This window comes from Zootoca vivipara, chromosome 12, assembly GCF_963506605.1.
Source record: "Zootoca vivipara chromosome 12, rZooViv1.1, whole genome shotgun sequence".
Lineage (NCBI taxonomy): Eukaryota > Metazoa > Chordata > Lepidosauria > Squamata > Lacertidae > Zootoca > Zootoca vivipara.
The window spans coordinates 23,970,460-23,992,702 of NC_083287.1; the positions used below are offsets into that span (position 1 = coordinate 23,970,460).

Below are 22,243 nucleotides of genomic sequence, written 5' to 3' on the forward strand. Positions count from 1 at the left end.
TGTTTGAAGATTGAAACAAATAAAAACATGATCTTAAAAGCAAAGGGAACTATAAATTCTGCTTTTGTTTTTGTTCAGTTAAGGTTTTAAAACTGGCAGCCAGATTTTAAACATAATTTATTCAGAAGACATTCTTGAGGATCTCAGTGGGAATGCTTCTTAGCAAAATGTGGTAGAGACAGGCTTAGAAATGCAATGATATCCTAAAGAGTACAAGTTTTATTCAATGCATGAATATACTATATTTATTATATGAAGGTCTAAAATCCTCTTGATGTCCATAATTACATATAAATACTCTAGAATAGTATTTGCACGTTAGTAAGTTGACTATAGCTCTGAATCAGCCAACTCTGAAAATATTTTTTTAAGCAGCACTCTTGCCTCCAGATCAGATTACAGCAATACAATGCATGTGCACTTGAAAAAGCCCCAGAAAACTTTAGTTAGTAACACAGTGAAGCAGCTGCATCTGTACCAACATATCTCACCGCTAACCCTACAAATGATGCCAGTTTGTTGCCAAATACATTTCAAAGAGCTAGTGATTATATACGTATAATGCTCTAAAAAGCCTGGGACCCAAGTACCTGAAGGACAGCATTCTACCACACAAAGCTGCTCAAATTCTGGGATCATCATCTAAGGCCCTCCTCTATCTGAAGTTATATATGAGTGGTGACTTGGGAGATGCCCCACCTGAGAAATATACTTCCCAGGGAGCCTTTACTCTTCAAGTTCTTTTTATGTAATTTTAGCACCAGGGAAATGCCTTTTAATTTGCCTAGCTGTTTTTAACATGTAAAGCAAGTCATCCTGATTATGGTTTTACTCATACAGTACTGGTGAATTTATGGGTTGATTTCATTGTTCTTCCTGATGTTTCATTGCGCAGCTTTCATATACTTTCTATTTTCATTGTTTTAATGCATTCTACCCCAAGTGATTTTATTGAGGGATGGAAGAAAAAAACCCAGGTGCCATGCTAAGATAAGTAGATAATATAATGCATCTTTAAGATCACATCCTTTCACAAAAATAAGGTGTATGGCCATCTTTCAATTAAACAGCCACATTTCGTGGAAATGCTGCATTAACTTTACTTGCTGCATTAACCTTATCCACACACCCCAATCCTTGTGTATTGGGAGGTTTTTAAAAACCCATTATGAACATCACTCAGGAAAGCCATGAACCTACCTAGACCTTCTGGAAGGCAGCAGTTATCAGGGGGAAGGAAAAGTACCACCTGCAGCAATTCATGGAAGCATTCATGGTGTAAAAACCCAGGAAAGGTAAGAAACACAGGGATTGAAGGTGCCCACCAAGTACACAAGGCATAGAAATGTTAGTTTGTTCATATATACATTTTTAAAAGTTAGATTTGCCTTACTGTAAGCAGTTTGGTTGTAATCCCTGCATCTACCACGGCTTTGTGCATGGCACGCAATGTCTCAAGTTCTGGAGCAGCAATGAACACTACGTAGGGCATAAACTCTGAAGTCCGCAATATTTTAAGCGCCTAGAGAAAGAGAGCACCAGCTAGATCACACAACATTCTGAGATTAATTAGAAAGGAGCATTAGTGCAAACAACTTCATACACTAAAAGCAGGAAACTTTAAGATGATGGCAGTGTGCAAAAGTGCTACCTTACTAATACATAATATCCACCTCTCCCATTTAAAATATTAAAATTCAGCCTTGCATGGTTCAAATAAATTAGCAAATAGTGAGAAGAAATTATGTAACGTCATAACTGAGTGTTACTTGCTTCTCTAATGATGGCCAAAGGCTGCGGCCCTGGAGTACAGTATCTTTAGCTGCACTTTTAATGAGAAGGGTTCTGCTATGCTTTGGCATCTGTAAATCAAATGTTCCCTTCACTGCTTAGTTAATGGGATTATAGTCACTATCTGTAATGCAGAGGCTCTCTTAAGGTTAAAATTGCCTTCATATGGTCAGCTATACAATCTCTCCTTTTGCTTCTCTATTTGAATATAGTATTACTCCGGCATACCTGTGGATTTACATCCAAGATGCATGTCCTTCCAGTCTGAACCACTTCAAGGATAGAATCTATTTTGGTGCCATAAAGGTTTCCTTCATATTCTCCATGTTCCAAGTATCTTCCAGCTTTAACATCTGCCTCCATTTCAACTCGGGACACAAACCTGTAGGCTTGACCATCTTTTTCATCGTCCCTTGGCTTTCGTGATGTAACTAGATAAGTTTGACAAATGCACAACACATCAAAAGTTAGACTGACATCGCCACTTGTGTATTCATGCAATTGGATCTTACAGGGCTCAGATCCAAAACGTGTCCTACATGAGCGGAATGGCATTTCATCCAAGGGTGGGGTCCCCATTTTTACCAATTTGTATTCTCAAATGTTGGCACCAAAAATCTGAGAAGTTCCTGAACAGAAACATCAAATGTCACTTATTATAAACAAAATTGTCAAGGTATTTTTAAACCAGAACTGCAGACATTCTTACATAACATACAGCCCAAAGTTTAATCAGAAATAAATCCAAGCTCCATGCAGCTTATTCTCCCCAAGCGAGTGTGTTTTGGTATGCAGTTTGCTGGCACTCAATTACTGCTAGTCAGACAAAGCTACACCACCACCCCAAAAGCACTGTAAAAATGTTTACTTACAAAATATAAGCCAAGTTTATTTCTAGTGTTCTAATCTGCAGTTACTCTAGCTTTCTTCTTGCATCACAATATATAATACCAGCCTGAATCTAACAGCATCCAAGAGAAAGAAGGGAAAGATCAGAATCAAGGGTGACGGTACATACAACTTACATGGCACTGTGGTTCCAAACTTTGTGGGATTTAGTACAATAAACCTGTTTTTCAAACTTCTTCGGCCCACTCCCTGGGCTCCTATTAACACCAATGTCTTTCTTTGAAACGGAGGCATTTTGGCTACTTCCTCATATATCTGAATTTCATGGCGGTCAAATTCTGGACACATTTAACATAATAAAAACAAGACAGTGGAACATTATACAGTTTCGACACTGTTCAGCACTCTTGCTATACCTTAGGATACAGACAATTTCCTCCAAGACAGAACTTTCCCAAGGATTCTAACATCCTTGCTGGGCTTTTTGTGGTCTACATACACATACTGAATCATAACATCCATGCATTGTGAAAGGGGTTCATTCCTTCACACCAATTGGGAATAATAAAGACCCCATGGTTCCCAATAGAATGGAGGAACCTATGCACACGGGACTCCTTGCCCACTAGTGCTGAATGCAGACACAGAGCAGAGCCAGTGGGTATCCTCCCACTCCCTACACCACAACACTAAACAATATGGGGAAAACACTTTGGAGTTTATTATTTTTATTATGGGTTCTGCATTTCATTTGTTATGTCCTGTACTTTAATACTACATAGAAGCCATTGGGAAGGCAGCTATCATAAAAAGCAGCAAAGAAATATTGTAAATTTCAAGATTAATATAAAATATTCCAAATATGATTTGGAAAACACGACACTAGATTGCAAGAATATACCAATGGAAATAGAGAAAAGCTAAATTTCGCCAGGAGCCATTTTCTGGACTGGCATGGATAAGAACAGGTGATCAATATATAAGTATCATAACAGGAGGAAATGAAGATAAAAGTGCCTTTTTCCAAATTAATATTCTCCTTATGTTGAAAATTATAAATTAAGAAACAAAACACAAATCAAGCATGATTCAAAATGTTCCTGCTGGGTTTGTTCTGTTGTGATGCTAAAATTTCATATACCTGCATTTCTAGTTGTGAGATACATCATCTTTTTCTTCTTTTTACTACTTATTGTTCCACAAAAAGGACCTGAAAATTAATGGGGAAAAGTAAAAACAGAAAGTTTTAAATACTCCATTGCAACTCAGAATAAACCTTCTGCTAGGAAAGATTGGAATGATCTTTTACAAGCAAAAGCTATGCTACCCTTGAGTAAACTGGGTTTGTGCAGCTGTAGCAGACAAATTCTTGTGTTTATAAAGTGAGTTTGCTTTCTACTTAATATTGCCTGTGTACCAGCAGGTGGCAGAAAGGTCTCAAATTTGCAAGGGAGTGAATGTTTTAATTCTTGCTTTTTATTTTATCTTGGGTCAAATAATTTGTAATTGCCAAAACCACTGATGCACTTCCATTATTCATACCTTCTTGATCGTGCAGATTCAGAAATGATGCAAAGAACTACACTGCTGTGCTCCTTACCTGAATTGTCCCAATCCCGTCGAACAAATGCTTTCCTCTTTTCTTCCAAGAACTGGCTAGGAATAAGTCCTGCACTTCCTCCTTCTTTGACATGACTAGCCTGGAATCAAATTAAACATATTTTGGCACCAACCCATAGTAAAACAACAATAACAACTAATAATGTTACAAAGATCTTACTTAATATGCTGCAGTTTTGCTACATCAACATGTTTGGATTTAAAGCAACACCACATACTGCTACTAGTAGTTCAACATTTAGTTCAATGTGGGTGTCAGAATAGATGGATCTTCTGAAACAGTGATTTGAATTTTCTCCCCTGCACTCCACCCAAAAAACCCAACTACAACTTACTCTTCATTGAACATCCCTAGAGTGTAGTTCTACTGGTTTATTACCAGTTAAATGTTTAAGCATTCATTTCATAGTCTTATTTCTAGTATGAAAAGTTGACTCAAGTGGTTCATAAACAATTTCAAACATTTTATAGCCAGATTTAGACTGAGGTCTACATGAATCTTCCGATTTCTTCAGAAATCTCCCAAGAACTTCATTTGTTGTTATTTTGCAAACCAAAATGTCATCCCAACACAAGGAAGAGCTTTGCAGAATCAGATCAAAGATCCATTTATTACAGCATCCTGCTTTTTGCTGTGACCCAGGAGATGCATTTGAAAGCCCACAAGCAAGAAATGAGAGCCACAGCCTTCTGCTGCTGTCAAAATCAGCTGCTGTGGCATATTGTCTCTGATCCTGGAAATTGCATCATGACAAGTACTCCATACTAGACTTATCCTCCATGAATTTGTCTATTCTCTAAGAAGCTAGAGGCCATCTATCTAGAGGTCATCTCCAGAACTTGTGGCAGCAAATTTCACAATTTAACTGAGCACTGTATGGAGTCCTTCCTTTTTCCTTTTTCCCTTTTTTGTCTCTCCTTTATCTCTTTTCAATCAGCTTCATTAAATTACTTCAGAGTACAAGTATTACGGGAGAGAGAGAGAAACCTTTGACCATTTCCCCCCCACCTTAGACATAATGTTCCTTTGTTCATCTTCCCCCCTCACCTTACTCACCCTTTTTCTAAACTAAAAAGCCCCAGATGTTGGAGCCTTTTCTTGCAAGTTACATCCAATCCCTGTTCATTTTGACTGGCTTTTTCTACACCTTTTCCAGCTGTGGGGTATCCTTTTCTGAGATGCAGCATCCAGAACTACACAAAAGATTCCAAGTATAGGTGGACCAACAGAGCACACCATAGATTTGTATAAAGGCACTACAATGCTGGAGGTTTATTTCGGACCTCTTTCCTAATCATTCGTAGCATGGAATTCACTTTTTTTACAGCTGCTGCACACCACAGCTTCTTTAGGAGCTATCCACCATAACAAAGATGTCTTTCCCGATTAGCCACCACCAGTTCAGACCCCAATGTGAAGGTATGATTTTCTGCCTCATGTGCATCGCAGGAGAGACAACACAGAAGCCTACAGGATCTGATAGCATTAGTGACAAGGAGTCAGACAGTAACTACCATAGCCCCCTTCTTGAACCATTGCAAAACCCTCTTATTGCCTACATCATAAAGCCTATACAGAAAGAAACCATGGTCAACAGTTATCAAAAGCCACTGAGAGGTCTAGAATGGTTTGCTCTCCTTCTGTTTTTCTCCCAGCCTAGGAAGGACAAAGCAGTCTCAATAGCTTGCCCATGCTTCAAAAGCCAGACCTGAACCCTGACTGAAGAAGATCTAGAAACTGTGCCTGACCCATGTGCCTGAAGTTCTATAGCAACTTTGTGCTTGAATATTCAGCCCGGACAGGAATATCAGCAACCAAGCAATAATTAAGAACTTCTGGGCCCAGAGTAGGCTTATTCAGTAGTAGTCAAGCCACTGTCTCTTTTAAAAGTGGGCCACTTTGACTATCAAGCAGATGTTTAACACCTTCCTGGACACAGCTGATGAATCCCTGGCTGTTTGTAATGAATCAAGATGGGCAAGGGTTGAAAAGACACAAAGTGGGCTGTACTCGTCCAAGTAGCTAGTCCACATTCCTCAACCTCAAAAACTGAATCCAACTGAATCAAGACCACAGGACCAAGTAATGTTCTTATCACTTCATAGACTGACATGATTAAAATTGTTGCATCTGATAGACAGCAGACACAAGTGCCTTTATCCTTGAAGTGCTTTGCATACAAGTCCCATTGGATTCCTTATCATCACCATATGGGCCAAATTGCAGGCCCTGAACCACACAGAAAAGTTCCATTGGAAAGCACTCCAAAGCTTTCTACCAATTTATTTAGAACAGAAAGCAACACAAACCACAACTATTTCCTCTAATTTCAGTAGATTGTGCTCTTAGAAAGATAAACAAGCTTGACTTTTGTAACCCAACCATAAGTGTTGAAGATAGCAGGTGTCGTTCTTTCTCCTTATACTTATTCTTTATACTGGTGTATAAACTTAAATCCAGTTCAAATTCAAAAACTTGCATATGTTGCCAACAGCCCATAAATAATGTCAGAAAATGCAAACCAATGTAATCCAAACAACTTGAATAAAACCACAATATTCACATGAAATTCATATTCTGGCAAGGGGTGGGAGAGTGAGGAAAAATGGAGCAAAAACAGAGCAAAGCTGCTTATTGTACTAAGCTATATGGAAATAAGGCAAATAATTCCATAGGAAGTGTTTCTTCCATCTCCATTTCTCTTGAAATATCTGGGCTGATCTCCACTTACACAGCAGGATCCCCAGTCACGCTCTGGAAAGAAAGCTAGAAAAAAAAAATAGAATGTACTGGACAGAATGCTAGGATGAACCACAGCTACTAGAGCATGGCCAGCAGTGAGCCTAGTGAAATGAGATGGTTTGAATCACAGAGCCAAGGGAATATCAAAGTTCTATCACATCCTTTTTTGCTCACTAAAATACACAAAATCTGCCAACCTCACTAGCCTAAATTTATATAAGAAACCTACCACCTCACACATTGTTCCTCACTAGGTTTTCTATGAAACATTCATGCTATATTCAGATTGAATAAAGCAGCCTCAGGTAACCTGTCTCCCTAGAAATCAGCCGTGGACCAATTTAAATCATTCCTGTATCTCTCATTCCATTATTTTTCTTGATATAAAAATTCATTGCAACCATTTGAAATGAATGGTCTAATTCTGACCATGAGGGGATGTACGGTGCATTAAAAATAGCTGCCTACAATTGAAGTTTGAAAGCAATCCCTTAAGACACTGAATCATAGGCAGATCAGTCTTGGATAGGAAGACTTTGCAAAACGATAAGTTATGCAATAAATGAATGAATAAAGCTTAGGAATTGACAAGTCTAGAGAAGATTGAATTAAACTTATTGTCTTCTAACCTGCCACCAGTTTGGGTCTTCACGATTCACAATTTGAAGAATTTCTCCTTTAGAAAACTTGAGCCCTGCTTCTTTGCATGGAATCAGGTTGTCGTTATATGGATTATAATCAAAGTGACACTTAACAAATACCTGTAATGAATAATGAAAGGGCTTAGCAAGTTCACATGATGCTTACTGCTTAACTCCAGACAATGCACAGAGAAACAATTAGGTTTCTAGCAAGTATAAAAGCAGTTAGCACAAATGGGCACAAATTGCTGACATTGGCCTGCTTTTCACATCACTTACCCCGACCATGGCTAATCATGGCTTAGCCCAAATGAGTAAGTGTGTGGGCTCCCAGAGAGCAGAGCACAGCCAGCTTGGTCCTCCCTGGTTGTTTTGTTGTTGTGCTTTGCTAAGCCATTGTTTTGCTGAACTTGTTGTCTGAACCCAGACCTGTGCTTTATCTCACTCCAGACAAATCACAAGCTGTACACCATAGGGTAAACAGTGGTTAAAGATTGTGGCTTGTCTAGAGAGAGCTGACGCACAAGCCTGGGCTCAAACACACTAAGCCAAACCATGAACTTGTCTTAGCAAAGCACAGTAATGAAACTGGAGAGCAGCACAGCAGCTCCAATTTCCCCTCTGAGTGCCTACACATTCACTCATGCACATTTGACTTGTGTGATGTATGAATGAGGGCATTAAACTTAGTGACTGCATTAACTATGTTTTAAGTGTTTAAAATATTTCCCAAACATTCGCTAACAATAATCAGAGGAGGTGAGAGCAGTGATTAATTTTTAATTAAGAAGGGTGCACGACTGAAACTTGTGTCTCAATCCCTGCTATCTACCATGAAAAGAAACCTGCTCCTTAGTTCCAAGTGAAGAAAGGCTGCAGATGACCAACGGAATGAAGAAATGTACTCTTTACATGCTCAGCTAATATGCCCTCCTTGCTCCTCCTACTACAACCACCTCAGTTATCAATGGAATAGTAAGCCTTAAGAGACTTCTTTTTGAATGCATTTAAAGTTTACATTTATGTGGTGTGTTTTATTCCAGTTTTTCTGCAGGTTAGCAGAGCATACATAGGTGGTTCTATACGTTATGCTGCATATTGCTTTATTTTATTTTTTTATAAAATGCAAACTGCCAAGAGCCTTTTTGGGAGAAAATACTAGGGGAAAATCAAAACAAAAATGTAAACGCTAGTCAGATACACATTACCGAAGAAATGAGAACACTTTGAATGTCTACCAACAACTTACATTTGATGACAAAACTAATACTTTCCAAACATTTCATCAGTATAGTTTGTTCTGTGCTTTTCAAAGAAAAATATCCCTTTTGACATAACAAATTGATCCAGCAAATCCTTCTTCTGTAAAGATGGGCTCACTTCTTATGCAATGAGGTTTTCTTTTCTACTCTGCCTATTTGAGAACTGGATCAGAGCCCAGCCAGCCAAATGTAGCTTCCCAACATGTTAGTACTGTGTAGACTTAATATTTTTCATAAATATGAAAAAATATATTTTAAATATAGAAAGTTGTAATCTTGAGCAAAAACAAAATGCTAACCTAAGAATTTATAAAAGACTAAATGTAGCTCATTTTTTTGTTTTAGCTATAAACTGTATATAGTTTAAGCATATGTTGGACACAAAGGTATCCAAGTAAATGATATACTTTTTCTCATTTAAGAGGAATTCACAAAAATAGAACTCCTTCAGGAAAGTAACGTAAAGCCCTTTTGTAGACAGTAATGAGTAGCTTCAAAGGTAATCTCCTGCTCTGTTGATACATTGATGAGTTGTGGCAACGTATGTATTCTAAGTGAAATAAAACCTCGTGCAATTATGGCACATTATAATCTAACAAGAGAGTCGTATTAATCCTGCATAGTATACATTCTACATAAGGATTTTATATTCCATCAAGTGGCCATTGGTGATCCACTGACTGTAGACAACTGATTACTATAGTTATGAGAATATGCACACACACAAACACAAATATAAAGAAAATAAAATAAAACATATAACCAAATTTATCCCCTGCAATAGTTGATTTAATTAACATTAGAGTAAAGGAAAGAAAACAAATGAAGTGCCTTCAAGTGAAACATAGTACTACTCACCTGTTGGGGAATAATATTATCTCTGTAGCTAGGAAGGATCTTTAGAGTGACACTCCCACTAATACTCTTCAGAAGTTCTTGCAACTCTTTTGGATTGTTTCCAACTTCATGACCATTAACCTCCTTAATAATATCGCCCACATGTAGAAGACCTTGTCGATCTATCATTCCTCCATGAAGGATTCTTGCAATTACCAGATCGTTATTCTCCACCCTAAATGTCACACCCTAAATGAACAGTAGAAGGGCATCAGTTTATCTCTGCAACATATATCCAGATTTTAAAACTAGACTCTTAATACTGTGATTGGTTATCACATGAGACTTGTTAAAACTTGTACATTTTTATGTCCCTGAAATCAAAAAAAATGAAAAGTAATTCAAATAAGAACTGACTAACAAAAATCTATTTGTCAGGCTTTCATCTAACTGACAGCAATGATTCCAGACAATTCTGAGTTCATTAAGGTTTATTCAATGGTGTAGATAGCAAGAATGTATGCTACCCAGTTAACATATATATATATAATCAAGCTTGCTGTTACCAAGGCCCCTGAGGAGTTTCTGGTAAATGGCATTATTTTACCCCACACAGCTAAAGGTTTGAACAGCTCTTGAAAACTCTGAACTACTCAGATACACTTAAGAAGCTTTCCCTTCCCTACTTCTGTTCCACCTTAGGCTATAGCTTCAGTTCAGAATGCATTTATCTTCTTACAACATAGGTTAAGAGAAGCAAGAAAGTCAGTATACACAGACATGTCAAATATTCCTCCCCTCTGTATGTAGGGAAGATGGGAAAACTGAATGTTCTTTCACAATTTACTTACCAGTGGCTCCCCTGCTCTTTTGTGAATGCCAAGTATACGGATGGCATCCACGGGCACTATCTGATTGTTCACTGAAGAATTATTGATTTCTGGGCTAGAGGGAGGAGATTCATAACACTTTGATGCCACAATATCATGGGCTTCCAAGAGTGACTGCAAAAAAACAAAAAAAACATATGTAGCAGTGTAGTTACTAAAGTTACATTTGTTTCTATCTAAGTGATAATTGCCCCAACAGTCAGAAAAGGAGAAATGTGATAACTCTTCAACATTTCTGTGAACAAGTAGACACTGCAAAATTTCATAAGCTCACCTCACATGTCAAAAGAGCAAGACAGTGAGCTTCTAGTTAACCCCTTTTTACTAGTTTCCATTTTAAGGTCATTCTTCCTATGCATGTGCTGCAATTTAGAAAGTGGTGCTTAAATTTCATTTAAACTAGAGCAACAAATTGTTTAAGCTTAACAGAGGTTTCTTCCATTTCAGCAGGACGCAAAGCATAACTAACTCTCTCTGAATAAAGGACACAGTGTTTTATCTTTAATTAGATGAAAATTGATTCTGATAATTATAGTAAGTGAACGGAAGTATTTCTATTGTTAAGAATGAAGTAATCTTACCAAAAAGTGTGGCTCCTTCAGTATACCAACCAACTCTGCAATGTTTTCATCTTTGTTTATTAATGGACTGATGTCTTCAAGAATCTCATTTACCAATTCCAGATTGTTGTCACTTACAGCTTCAAGCTTAGAATCTTCCAGTCGTTCATGAGCCTGTGAAGATTGGAAAATAGACCTTACACTGACTGGAAAAATTTTGATTAACAACTCTGCTTCTCCAACTGTATTGCCTCTGAGTTGCTTGTTCAGATAGTCTAGCATACAACTCTATCTTCTGAATAGTTATTTGGTTCCCCTATCTCTAGCTATACAAACAAGATACTATGCCTAGCATACAGTTCTGTGGGACCAATGAAATGTATCCAGCCACAGAAACAAGGTTAGCAGGTTTTTTCCTCACCTTGGCAACTGTTATGGTGACTAGTGTTCACTTCCAAAAAATTCTGTACACAATCACCATACATGCTAAACTGATTTCTTAAAGCATAAATAGGCCAACAAAGTTGGCAACTGTGGGTGATATATGATTAGTGAAAGCACCTTTTACCCAGAATCACAGAATTGTAGAGCTGGAAGGGACTCTGAGGATCATTCTAGTCCAACCCTCTGCAATGCAGGAATATGCTGCTGTCTCATCTGGGGATCGAACCTGAGACCTTGATGTTATCAGCACCATGCTCTACCCAACTGAGCTATCATAAATTCTCATTGGGAAGGCTTTTCTCTGGCCTTCCTGAATTGTGATGTTGCTGTCTTGTATACTGTTTTGCTCACTGATCTTTTTATGGCACTTTATTACTTTAGTCTGCTCTTCACTGCTATGAGTGCCTTTGAGCTAAAAAAACCAGCATACAAATAAATTGTAATCACAGTCCTTGCGATCTTGATGCAAGGAAGATGTTGCTAGCAAACTGTAATCTGGATATCCAGATTTCCAGCATAAACACATTTTATCTTTAAAAGTCTGTTAACAGTGCATTCAAGAATTCTGATATGGAAACTTTAAACTCATGTATTTTGTTTCTCTCATTAAGCAGCCATCAGATTCTCTACTTGATTCATTTTTTTGGCACAAGTATAGATTTATCCTCAACAATTATAAATTTTAGAAAAACAGATCAGTGTTCCTTTACTGAAATTATGTATACAATTTTGTGAACTTAACTGTCTATAATATGGGACACTGCCTGAAGTAATAGTTGCCAGTGAACTCAGAGTCACCAGAAACATATCTAGTGTGTCTGTGGGAAGAGTAGAACACCGGGTTGAAAGGAGCAGACGACCCCCCCCCCCCGAAATGCTCGTGCCTTTCAAAAGGCTTATAATTATAATTCATTTCATTTCTATATCACTTAGTATTATTAAGGAAAAATAATCTGAAATCAGTTTTCAACACATTATAACATCAAATACAACAATCCAGTTCTAAAACATTACAATCCCCTTTCCATGCTGGATGACATCACTTTGTACACAGGGACTTGAAGCATATTCAGCTGTGAGTGTGAGGCAAGTTCTTCACACTCATTGCCCTGTAGAATGTTGCTGGTCCATACCAAGAGGGTTATAGACACAGAAATCTAGGCCCCACTGCACACATGATAAAGTCCAGCAACTCTCCATATACTGAGTTCTTTCCAGCCCCACCTTCATGCTAAATTCTGAAGGTGAATATTAATTTATATATATATATTTTTAAACAACACTGTCACCTTAGCAAGAGATCTTACAATAGGATTCTCCATAATTCCTTTCAAGAAAATAAGGTCTATTTCTTCAGCTCCTGCTGATGGAGGCAAGTCCGTAAGGTTGTCCAAAACTTGCTGCATTGCTGCTGAAAACAAAGAGGAAAAGGTAGAAGTTGAGTAAGAGCTCATTTTTTAAAAAGTCAGGTTTAATCGAATAAATTTAGCATGCCAATATTTCTTTTAAAACTGTCATTAAACTATTTAAGGCTCAAGCACACTGTTTTCACGTCATCTGATCATCTATTTTTTAAAGAAGCACTTCAACAGTCTACATGTAAGTGTGTAAAAACTAAGTCATTATTAGTGCCTATGGTACAGATGAAACCCAGAACAAGAGATATAAAAGACATGGTCAGTAGTGCTGAACCTAAATGGATGTACCAGTAATTACTGGCCCGCAATTGTATTTGAAGGCACAAGTATACACTCACAGTTGCATTAAATTTTAGCTTATCAAAATAATCCCATCACCATTAAACAAAACATCTTAAGTGCATAATATTGAGAAAGGGGGTATCGCAGTGTTCAAAAATAAGCTGAGAAGAGAAAGAAGCTACCCCTTTCAAAAACACAAGCAACAAGACTGTTAAGAACACATCTTAATAAAGGCAATATGGATTACAACAGTGCAGAACCTACTGGAATTTTCTCAAATGAGATTTGTGTTCTTGACAGTCTTGTTGCTTGTGTTTTTGAAAGGGGTAGCTTCTTTTTCTTCTCAGCTTATTGTTTTGTTTAATGGTGATGGGATTATTTTGATAAGCTAAAATTTAATGCAACTGTGAGTGTATACTTGTGCCTTAAACATTAAAATCGCAGACCTATCCACACACTAAATTATTCTTTTATATAATCCAAATGACAGTGTGTTAAAATAAAGGACAAATGCCTGTTGAGCAAATGAGTTTTGAAAAGCCAGCCAATCTACACACAACAGAGAAAGTCAAAATAACTCTAGAGATACCATGGTGTCCTTCCTTGTCCCAGCTTTTTCTGGCCAGTTGTACTGCCATAAGTACAATTTTTCAGCCATATACTGCGTTTCTCACATTTTAAGACGTGCCTATAAAATAAGCCATGGCACGATTTTCTGGAGGCAATAAAATATAAGGCATCCCCCCAAAATAAGACGTACTGGGGTATTGTTACGGTAGTGGTGGGAGCAGGTCTGCATGGCGCTTCTGCAGTGCGCGCCTCGCCGAGCCCCGCTGTCCTTGCCGGCTGTGCCGAGCCTCGACTGAGTGGGGCCCGGCAAGGACAGCAGCGCGCGCCGCACCGAGCCCCGACCCAGCAAAACTCTCTGAAAGCTTAATACCGGTAAAAAATAAAAAAGCTTATCAAAAAAAAAAGACATCCCCTGAAAATAAGCCGTGGTGTGTTTTTTGGAGGAAAAATAAATATAAGACGGTGTCTTATTTTGTGAGAAACACGGTAGTACCAATCTCAAAGTAAAATGGAGTTGGGTTTTAAGGAATAGCTGCTATATCCACACTTTCTAATAAATGCATCCCATTTCTTCCTAGCAAACAAGTTCTCACTGAAAGCATGTGTAGGAGGCTAATGACAGTCACATTATGCTTTCAGAAATTCTGATAGCAAAGGGAGTTTTTTTCTTTAGTGGATAAACCAAGGTTGTTGCCAATCACTCTTAAGGTTTCTGAAACATAATGCAGTTGTGCTAGTTAACAAAGATCAGGGGGAGCAACGCAGGCATGGCAGAAAATTCAAGTTAATATTCGAGGCTGTTCTGGAACTTGAAGAAACAGATAGTAGCACCTAGCCGTCTAAAATATTTTTCCAGTTCTGCCTAAAGAAACCAAGACAACCAGTGTAAGCTGCCACTATGTTTAAACTCAATGACCTTGAAAGATGCACAGAATTTTTTTTTCACATCTAATATGTCTGTGTACACCCACAGGTTTTCTACAAGCTTGAGACAAATGTATAAGCTACACTGTGTTCAGTTCTGGTCTCTACACCTCAGAAAAAGGTATTAAACATCTGGAAAAGGACAACCAAATGATCCACTCCCCTATGATGAAAGGTTACAATATCAGGAGCTTTTCAGGTTAGATAAAAGAAGAAGAAAAAGTAAGGGCAGGACATGACAGATGTGTGTAAAATTATGCATGGTGTGAACAAAAACAGACACACTAGAACAGGGGCCATTCAGTGAAGCTGAATATTGCAAGATTCAGGACAGACAAAAGAAAGTACTTCTTTACAGGGCACACAGTTAAAATTGTCTCTCAATGGCTATGTTTCACCAAGTAACTGAAGTTGCCATTGTCTTAGGGAGTAATGTGGTAGAGACAAATGATGTTTGTATAATACCTATTACTGGAACCAGTTTTGTATAATAATTGAGAATATACCCGGGGGGGGGGGTTACAAAAAAAAATCTACTTCACTAAACCCAAGGCTCACTTCCTAATCAATATGTATAGTAGCTCTTGAAAAATTATATTGTGCCAATTGTACAAAACACAATCAGTCTTGCTGTTGTAATTTATTTGATATGGGCCATTTCAGGTACACATCTTGCAACATGAGCCCACATTATGACTGTTAATTGTTATAAAAGCAAATGAATTATTATTAGAAAATGAATAATATGCTATTTCATAAAATGTAACAAGGCTGCTTACAACATAATAGTAGCAATGAAATCAGTCTTTAACTATGTTTTATAGATACTTATAGACCAAATAAAGCATCAGTAGATACTGGTTTAAAGAAAAACTCATATTGTGAAAGCCTATCTAAACAGTTTAGTTTTTAGAAGATGACTGAAAGTGGGCTGGGACAACTTCCCTCTAATAAATTTGGGAGCATGTGCATGACACTGTCTCTCTATCCGAATTATTTAATCCAAACAACCCTGTAAGGTAGAGGCTATTCTGAGAAATGAGACTGGCCCAAGATGACCCAATTAATGCCATGGCTAGAACATAACCTATTACAGTGTGACTGGCAGTGAATCACCACGGCTTCTCTTCCCAACATCCCATCCCATCCCACCCCATTCCGGGGACAGATCCACAAATTTTGCATTCATACCACTACCACCAGGCTTGCTCATATCTTGCCTCATATCCTTGCCACTCCACTGGAAGTTTGAGGAGCAATGGCTTCTCATTCTGGCTCAGTCCAGTTGCTATAACTGGGACAAGGAAGGACACCATGGTATCTCTAGAGTTTTTTTGACTTTCTCTGTTGTGTGTAGATTGGCTGGCTCTTCAAAACTCATTTGCTCAACAGGCATTTGTCCTTTATTTTAACACACTGTCATTTGGATTATATAAAAGAATAATTTAGTGTGTGGATAGGTCTGCAATTTTAATGAATGTTTATTCTCTTTATTCAAAATCCAGAGATAGATGGCAACCAGCCCAATCCATTAAGTTCATGTCCACCATTCTAAAAAACAACTTCATATCAGACTTCTATCAACAGTTGTTCATATAAAGCTCCACATACAGGCAATTAAGACTATCTCAACCATTTTCAAGCAGTGGCAGTGTATCCAACAATAATATCAGTCTTGTATAAATTATATTAATCTATACTATTAAAATGCAGTGGCTGACATTTATCTTTGTGAGGAAGCAAAGGCTTCCTCAGCAGGATATAAATGATCTTAACATGTTAGGTTAATGTCCGTCCAGCCCAGAATGTAATATTCAACTGTGGTGGCCAGTATAATTTCTTTCTAAGGGCATGTATTACAAGAAAAGTTATATGGAACTGTAATTCACTCTAAGCTTAAGGAAGACAATGTTTTAATGGCATCTTACAAATGAGCGTCATCATACTGGTTAATAGCTATAAATCAGGACTACCAGTTTAGATATGTCTAATCTTTTTCTGAACCCAGTCATGTTATTGGCTTTGGTAATATCCTTCAGCAATTAATCAATAGCTCCTTAGTACCATGCATGAAGGCCTTTTCTTTAAAGTAAACATACAAATTATACAGTTCTCTTGAAACAAGTTATCTTTAAAGAAACCAAATACTTATCATGAATTATGCCCATCATATTCCACATGAACACCAATTCACATTTATCGAGGTTATAAACCCTAAGTCTTTACATGTGAATGTATAAGATACTATAACATCTAATCTGAAAGCTACACACGTCTTAGGAAAATGGCCCTGGTCTATCTATCACAATACAGTACTGACTGGCAGCAGCTCGCCAGGATTTCAGAGAGGAGTCTTTCCTGTTCCTACCTGGATATGCCAGGAATTGAACCTGGGACTTACAGCATTCAAAGCAGACGTGGTACCACTGAGGTATGGCCCTTCCCCACATATTTTAGAGGCACAGCAAAACATAGGATATTTCAAACATTCTTCATCTTAAGGTACAATGTAAAAGGTTGAAGGCAACTGTTTCTCATTTCAGGGTCTCTTTCTCTTTCTCTTTCTCTCTCTCTCTCTCTCTCTCTCACACACACACACACACACAGAGAGAGAGAGAGAGAGAGAGAGAGAAAATTCTATTACTCTACAATTTTGAAGGAAATGATACATTTTTCCCCTTCAAGAGTAGCTTCAATTCAGCGCTTCCAGCAGAATTGTGTAAAGAACGGTGGATACATTAAAGTCTTAAATATTGTTTCTTACACAATACAAGTATGCCATTAAAAAAATGCTTTCCAAAATTAGGCCACTCCTTTGCTTATTCCAGGCTTGCATAGTTACCTATTCATAATCCACAGCAGCTATGTAGTGTCAAAAATTCCCAGTGCAATTCTAGGCATGCTTACTCCAAAATCCTGCTGAGTATAATGAGAATTGCTTCTAAGTAAGTGCACTTAGGAATGAAGCTTTAAACAGATTACATCTCTCTATTTTCCTGCTCTGGCCACAAAACTATGTTCTATATAGATTAGGACTCCATGATATTTAGAATATGCTTGCCATTAGTAATCTGCCAGTACTATTTATCACGTATATAGTTCTCCCAAGCTGAACAGTTGTTATCACAGCCACAATTCTACATTAACTGTGACATCTATGACTTTTGCAAGCTACTGGAGAAAACTGAACATCTGAAGGACAGAAAACAATCTTATAATTCAATACAAGCAGTGACTCCCATCAGAAAACAACACAGATGCGGTAACATTATTTGTTTTCTGCTAGATTTCCAATTGGGTCCCTAACTGGGTTACAACAGCTCCTACCATACAAAATACAAGCCCTCGGTTTGAAAATGTCACAAATGTTAAAATGGTTTTCCAGGCTTGTTCCCACCTGCCACACTGTTTCACAGCAGTTCACACATTAGTGTGGCATGCAAACATGTTAATGTGCCACATCAGGTTTGACAGGCAGAAAAGCAGGCAAATAAGTTGACTGGACACATGTATGCACAGCATAAATCCACATCCAAACTTGGAGAGTAGGGCAAATCTGACTTGCTCCTGGCACCCTACTATGAAAATAGAGCACATGCTGCGCCAGAGTGCAAGTCGACCCTTGATCTCATGCAAGATTCACAGTTTATTGATCATTCAAAACCAGGGCTTCGGTCTAAGTGGCATCAACTCAAGTATTATAGTTTGATTCAGTTAATGAAGAACACAGGAAGTTGCCTTATACCAAGTTGCCACAGGCCAATCTAGTTCAGTGTTTGCACTGACTGGCATCAGCGCTCCAGGGTTTCAGACTATGCTTCCCTATAGGCCAGCCTTTTCCAGCCCTTTCTATAGTACATGAGTGCTATTGCATTCATTTTCTGTTTGTGGGCTTCCCATAGGTATTTGGTTGGCCACTGTGGGAACAGAATACTGGACCTTTGGTCTGACCCAGCAGGTCTCTTTATGTTCTTAGCCTTGAGACGCCAGGTTGCACCTAGGACCTTTTCATGCCAAGCATGTGTTCTACAACTCAGCTATATTGATTCTCCTAAGGCAGGGATTACCAACACAGTGCCTGCAGGGCCCTCCCCCATTATATATAAACTTGAAAGCAGAATCCTATTGTAGCCAATTGACTAGGTTATGTGTTACCCACAACTATTTCTCTATTTTGCAACTGTACCCAAGAGGACTGGGTGAGTTAAGGTTTAGTTCCCTATATTTCAGATAATGTTACATCATTGTTAGAGCCTCTAGTAATTTTGAGGAATATATAGCAGCTATGTGGAGATCCTAGGGATTAATATATGGATACAAACAACCATCAAAGGGATTGTTTTTCCATGAAAGATGCAAAGCTGATACTAGCTGATGCCTTTTGGGGGTTACAAAAACGTTAAGTAATTGCCTCAAGTGTTTTAGATGACTCCTGTGAACATTTAATGATTCTTCTGGCACCTTCAAGACAAACATTTGTGGTAGCATAAGGTTTCATGGATCAGAGCCGACTTTGTCAGATGCATGCCATGAAGTGTTCTCAGGACGCAGATGTATCTGCACACATGGGTACAAAGGGTGCAAAGAGTAGAGCCAAAAGGACCTGTCATGTAAGAAAAATCATTGTCAGAGACAGAAATTATCAGCTTATACAGAATGCAAACTGGGGTCCTCCCCGAGCAAACTGCTTACTATCTAGGCAATCCCTTATCCATGCTATCATTATGAAAGGCTCTGGAATTAAGTGTGTATGTCCAACTAAGTGTGTGTGTTCCTTATTAAGTGTGTGTATTCCTTATTTGATACATTCACAAGCTGAGCAATAGCTAAAAATCCATGACAACATTTTTAAGTTTTCTGAATTGTCCTCCGAGGAAAGATTTAAGCCTTGCTTTCAGTGTTTAAATGGCTATTTTTACCATTTAACTTTCAGCATCTGCTTTGCCATCACCCACTGCCATAGTTTTTCTTTCCTCCTGCTTCTCAGACTATTGATTTAATGCATGCTCCAATAATACATTAAAGTGTTAAAAACTGCCTGAACCTGTAAAAGTTTTTCTATGGCTTGTGAAATGGAAGGGGTATGATCACAGCAATAGGAGTAATCAAAGGGCCATAGGCGATTTCTATCGCTATATAACTGCATGTATAAGATGAAAGGACCGCAGAAGTAGGCTGCACTGCTACCAGAACTCTACCTTTAGTCACTTGAAGCCAAACCTACTGAAAGTTGCTAAAAATATATCAAAGCTGTACCACTATCCCAAAAGAAATCTAACAGGGCACCAAGTTCATTTAGTTCTAAATAATTCAACAAACATAATTAGAAAAATATTAGTTTGCACTCTGGTTGCCCGTGTGCCTTATTAGCAACTGATATGGAGCGCACAATTACAGTGACAGGAGAGGAAGTAAAGCTGCATCTGGGCATCTTGAGTGATTTTGCCCTCATGATAAAGAGCCTACATAACAAAGATTGAGAATCCCAAAGGTACGTATGCAGGAAAGAATTCTCTCTCTCTCTCTGTGTGTGTATATGTGTATATGTATATATATATATATATATATATGAGAGAATGGCCGGGCTTTCTAATTTAACAGCCAAAACTTTAACAATATTCTTGCTTATGTTGTGTGTGACTAAGTAATTGCTAATGTCTGAAGGAAAAGATGGGTCCAACCAAAAATGTGACTACAATCTTTCAGATGAGCAGCACAACATATTTTCAATATGTACAGATGTAAGTGGTATGTCATCATCAGTGGCTAAACTTGGGTGTCTAAATACTTGGCTATCTCCATCCTTTTTCAGGGGGGGGGGACTTTTTTCCTTCCAAATTTCAAACTGAGAGCTGCAAATGCATGTACTATTTTGATTATTATTAAAGAAATTTTATTGGAAAGAACAATAGCAGTGCTTGCTTCCAAGAGACTGCCAACTGAGGAAGTGAACATACTGAAAAAAGTTGAAGTGCTTCTGAAAAGGAAGACATTTTGTCAACTTTTCAATGAATTTCCTTTAAAATTAATTTTCTCATCTCAATCTACCACTGTAAGAAGTGGGGTTCGTGTCTTTTGATGTCTTGGTATCATACACAATGGGACATCAGACATGAGTACTGTAATTTTTTAAAACAAAAACAAACATGCTGTTTCTTATATTTAGCCACATCAATTAACTTACAATCCTCAAAAACTGCTGATGAGGGGAGTGGTCTAAAGTTTACTCTATACTGTAAATCAAACTGTTTGGGCTTTTTCAGTATTAAAAAGTGATTATATATCTAAAGCTTCCCCTGTGCTGGAAAACAGATATCCACATTTAGTTTGTTAAAACAATTATCTGAAAGGCAGATTAGAGTGTGTCAGACAATTTGTACATTTAATTTGTATCAAACTCAGATTTCTCAGGTGGTGGGAAACAGCCAGCCTTGTATAGTCATCAGATAGCTGATGAGCCACTGTTCAGCTAAGAAGTTCAATTAATACACTGGACAAGTCTGGCTTTAACACTGTCGTAAGCTCCTCAGAGGAAAGAATCCAGCAAGAGCTACAGCTGAAGCTTGTGTCATCCTACATAGGATGGCTTTTCTGCCAAACCCTGCCTACACAGGTTGATGAAAGTGTGTCATGTGGCAACTGTTGGCTGAGCTACTATGTAAAACTGATTAGCAGCATCCTGTTTTGTGTTAGTTCACAATCTTAAATATTTTCATATTTCTTGTCTAATTACATTCCAAACAATCTAAAGCTGCATTCCTAACACCAATTACCTGGTAGCCTCATTAACTCAATGGGACTTAACTTCTGAGTAAACAATGTCATTCATACAAAGCCATTAAATAAGTTGGAGCACTTGGTTGATTTCCTGCATTCTCCCTAGTTCTGTTCCAGGCTTTCTGCCTTCACTCTAGCACAGGCATGTCAAACCTGCGGCCCTCCAGATGTTTTGGCCTACAACTCCCATGATCCCTAGCTAGCAGGACCAGTGGTTGGGGAAGATGGGAATTGTAGTCAAAACATCTGGAGGGCCGCAGGTTTGACATGCCTGCTCTAGCAGTTAAGTCTGCTTGCTTAAATCACTTGCTTTTCAAGCTTCTAGAAACTGGTGTCTTGCTCACTTGTACTTGTGGGGCAGCTGTTAACCTACACCAATTTTTTGACAAGAGTATCTGATGTAGTTGAGGTCTGAACAAGGAGCACACATCACACAAATGTAAACATTTATTTTACCTTCAAATCGTTTGGGCTCTCGTTTCCAGAACCAGGCAGAAATAAAATACATGCCTGCCCAACATGGTGCAAACATCAGACCCCATTAACTAAGAAAATTGTGTGAATGAACTAAGAAAAGGGGGCTAAGGGGATCCTGCCAAGGGTTCAGGGAAGATGATATTCTGGTCATATTTCAA

General features: G+C 38.2%; 1 protein-coding gene across 18 annotated transcripts in view; it reads right to left on the minus strand.

Annotated features, from left to right (window-relative positions):
• The window catches only part of PALS2 (protein associated with LIN7 2, MAGUK p55 family member), a 34,988-nt gene that overhangs the window by 4,608 nt on the left and 8,137 nt on the right, over positions 1-22,243 (minus strand). For 4 of the 18 annotated variants that reach the window (XM_060280706.1, XM_060280708.1, XM_060280710.1 and 1 more), the window contains 11 exons: positions 19,243-19,434; positions 12,927-13,045; positions 11,215-11,367; positions 10,595-10,747; positions 9,765-9,992; positions 7,633-7,764; positions 4,241-4,340; positions 3,782-3,850; positions 2,817-2,978; positions 2,020-2,222; positions 1,394-1,522 (listed from right to left, as the gene is read on the minus strand). In XM_060280706.1, coding sequence (XP_060136689.1) covers positions 1,394-1,522; positions 2,020-2,222; positions 2,817-2,978; positions 3,782-3,850; positions 4,241-4,340; positions 7,633-7,764; positions 9,765-9,992; positions 10,595-10,747; positions 11,215-11,367; positions 12,927-13,043 — 1,446 coding nt within the window. In that variant the 5' untranslated portion in view covers positions 13,044-13,045; positions 19,243-19,434. The other 14 variants (XM_035129193.2, XM_060280707.1, XM_035129199.2 and 11 more) reach the window with 7 other exon arrangements.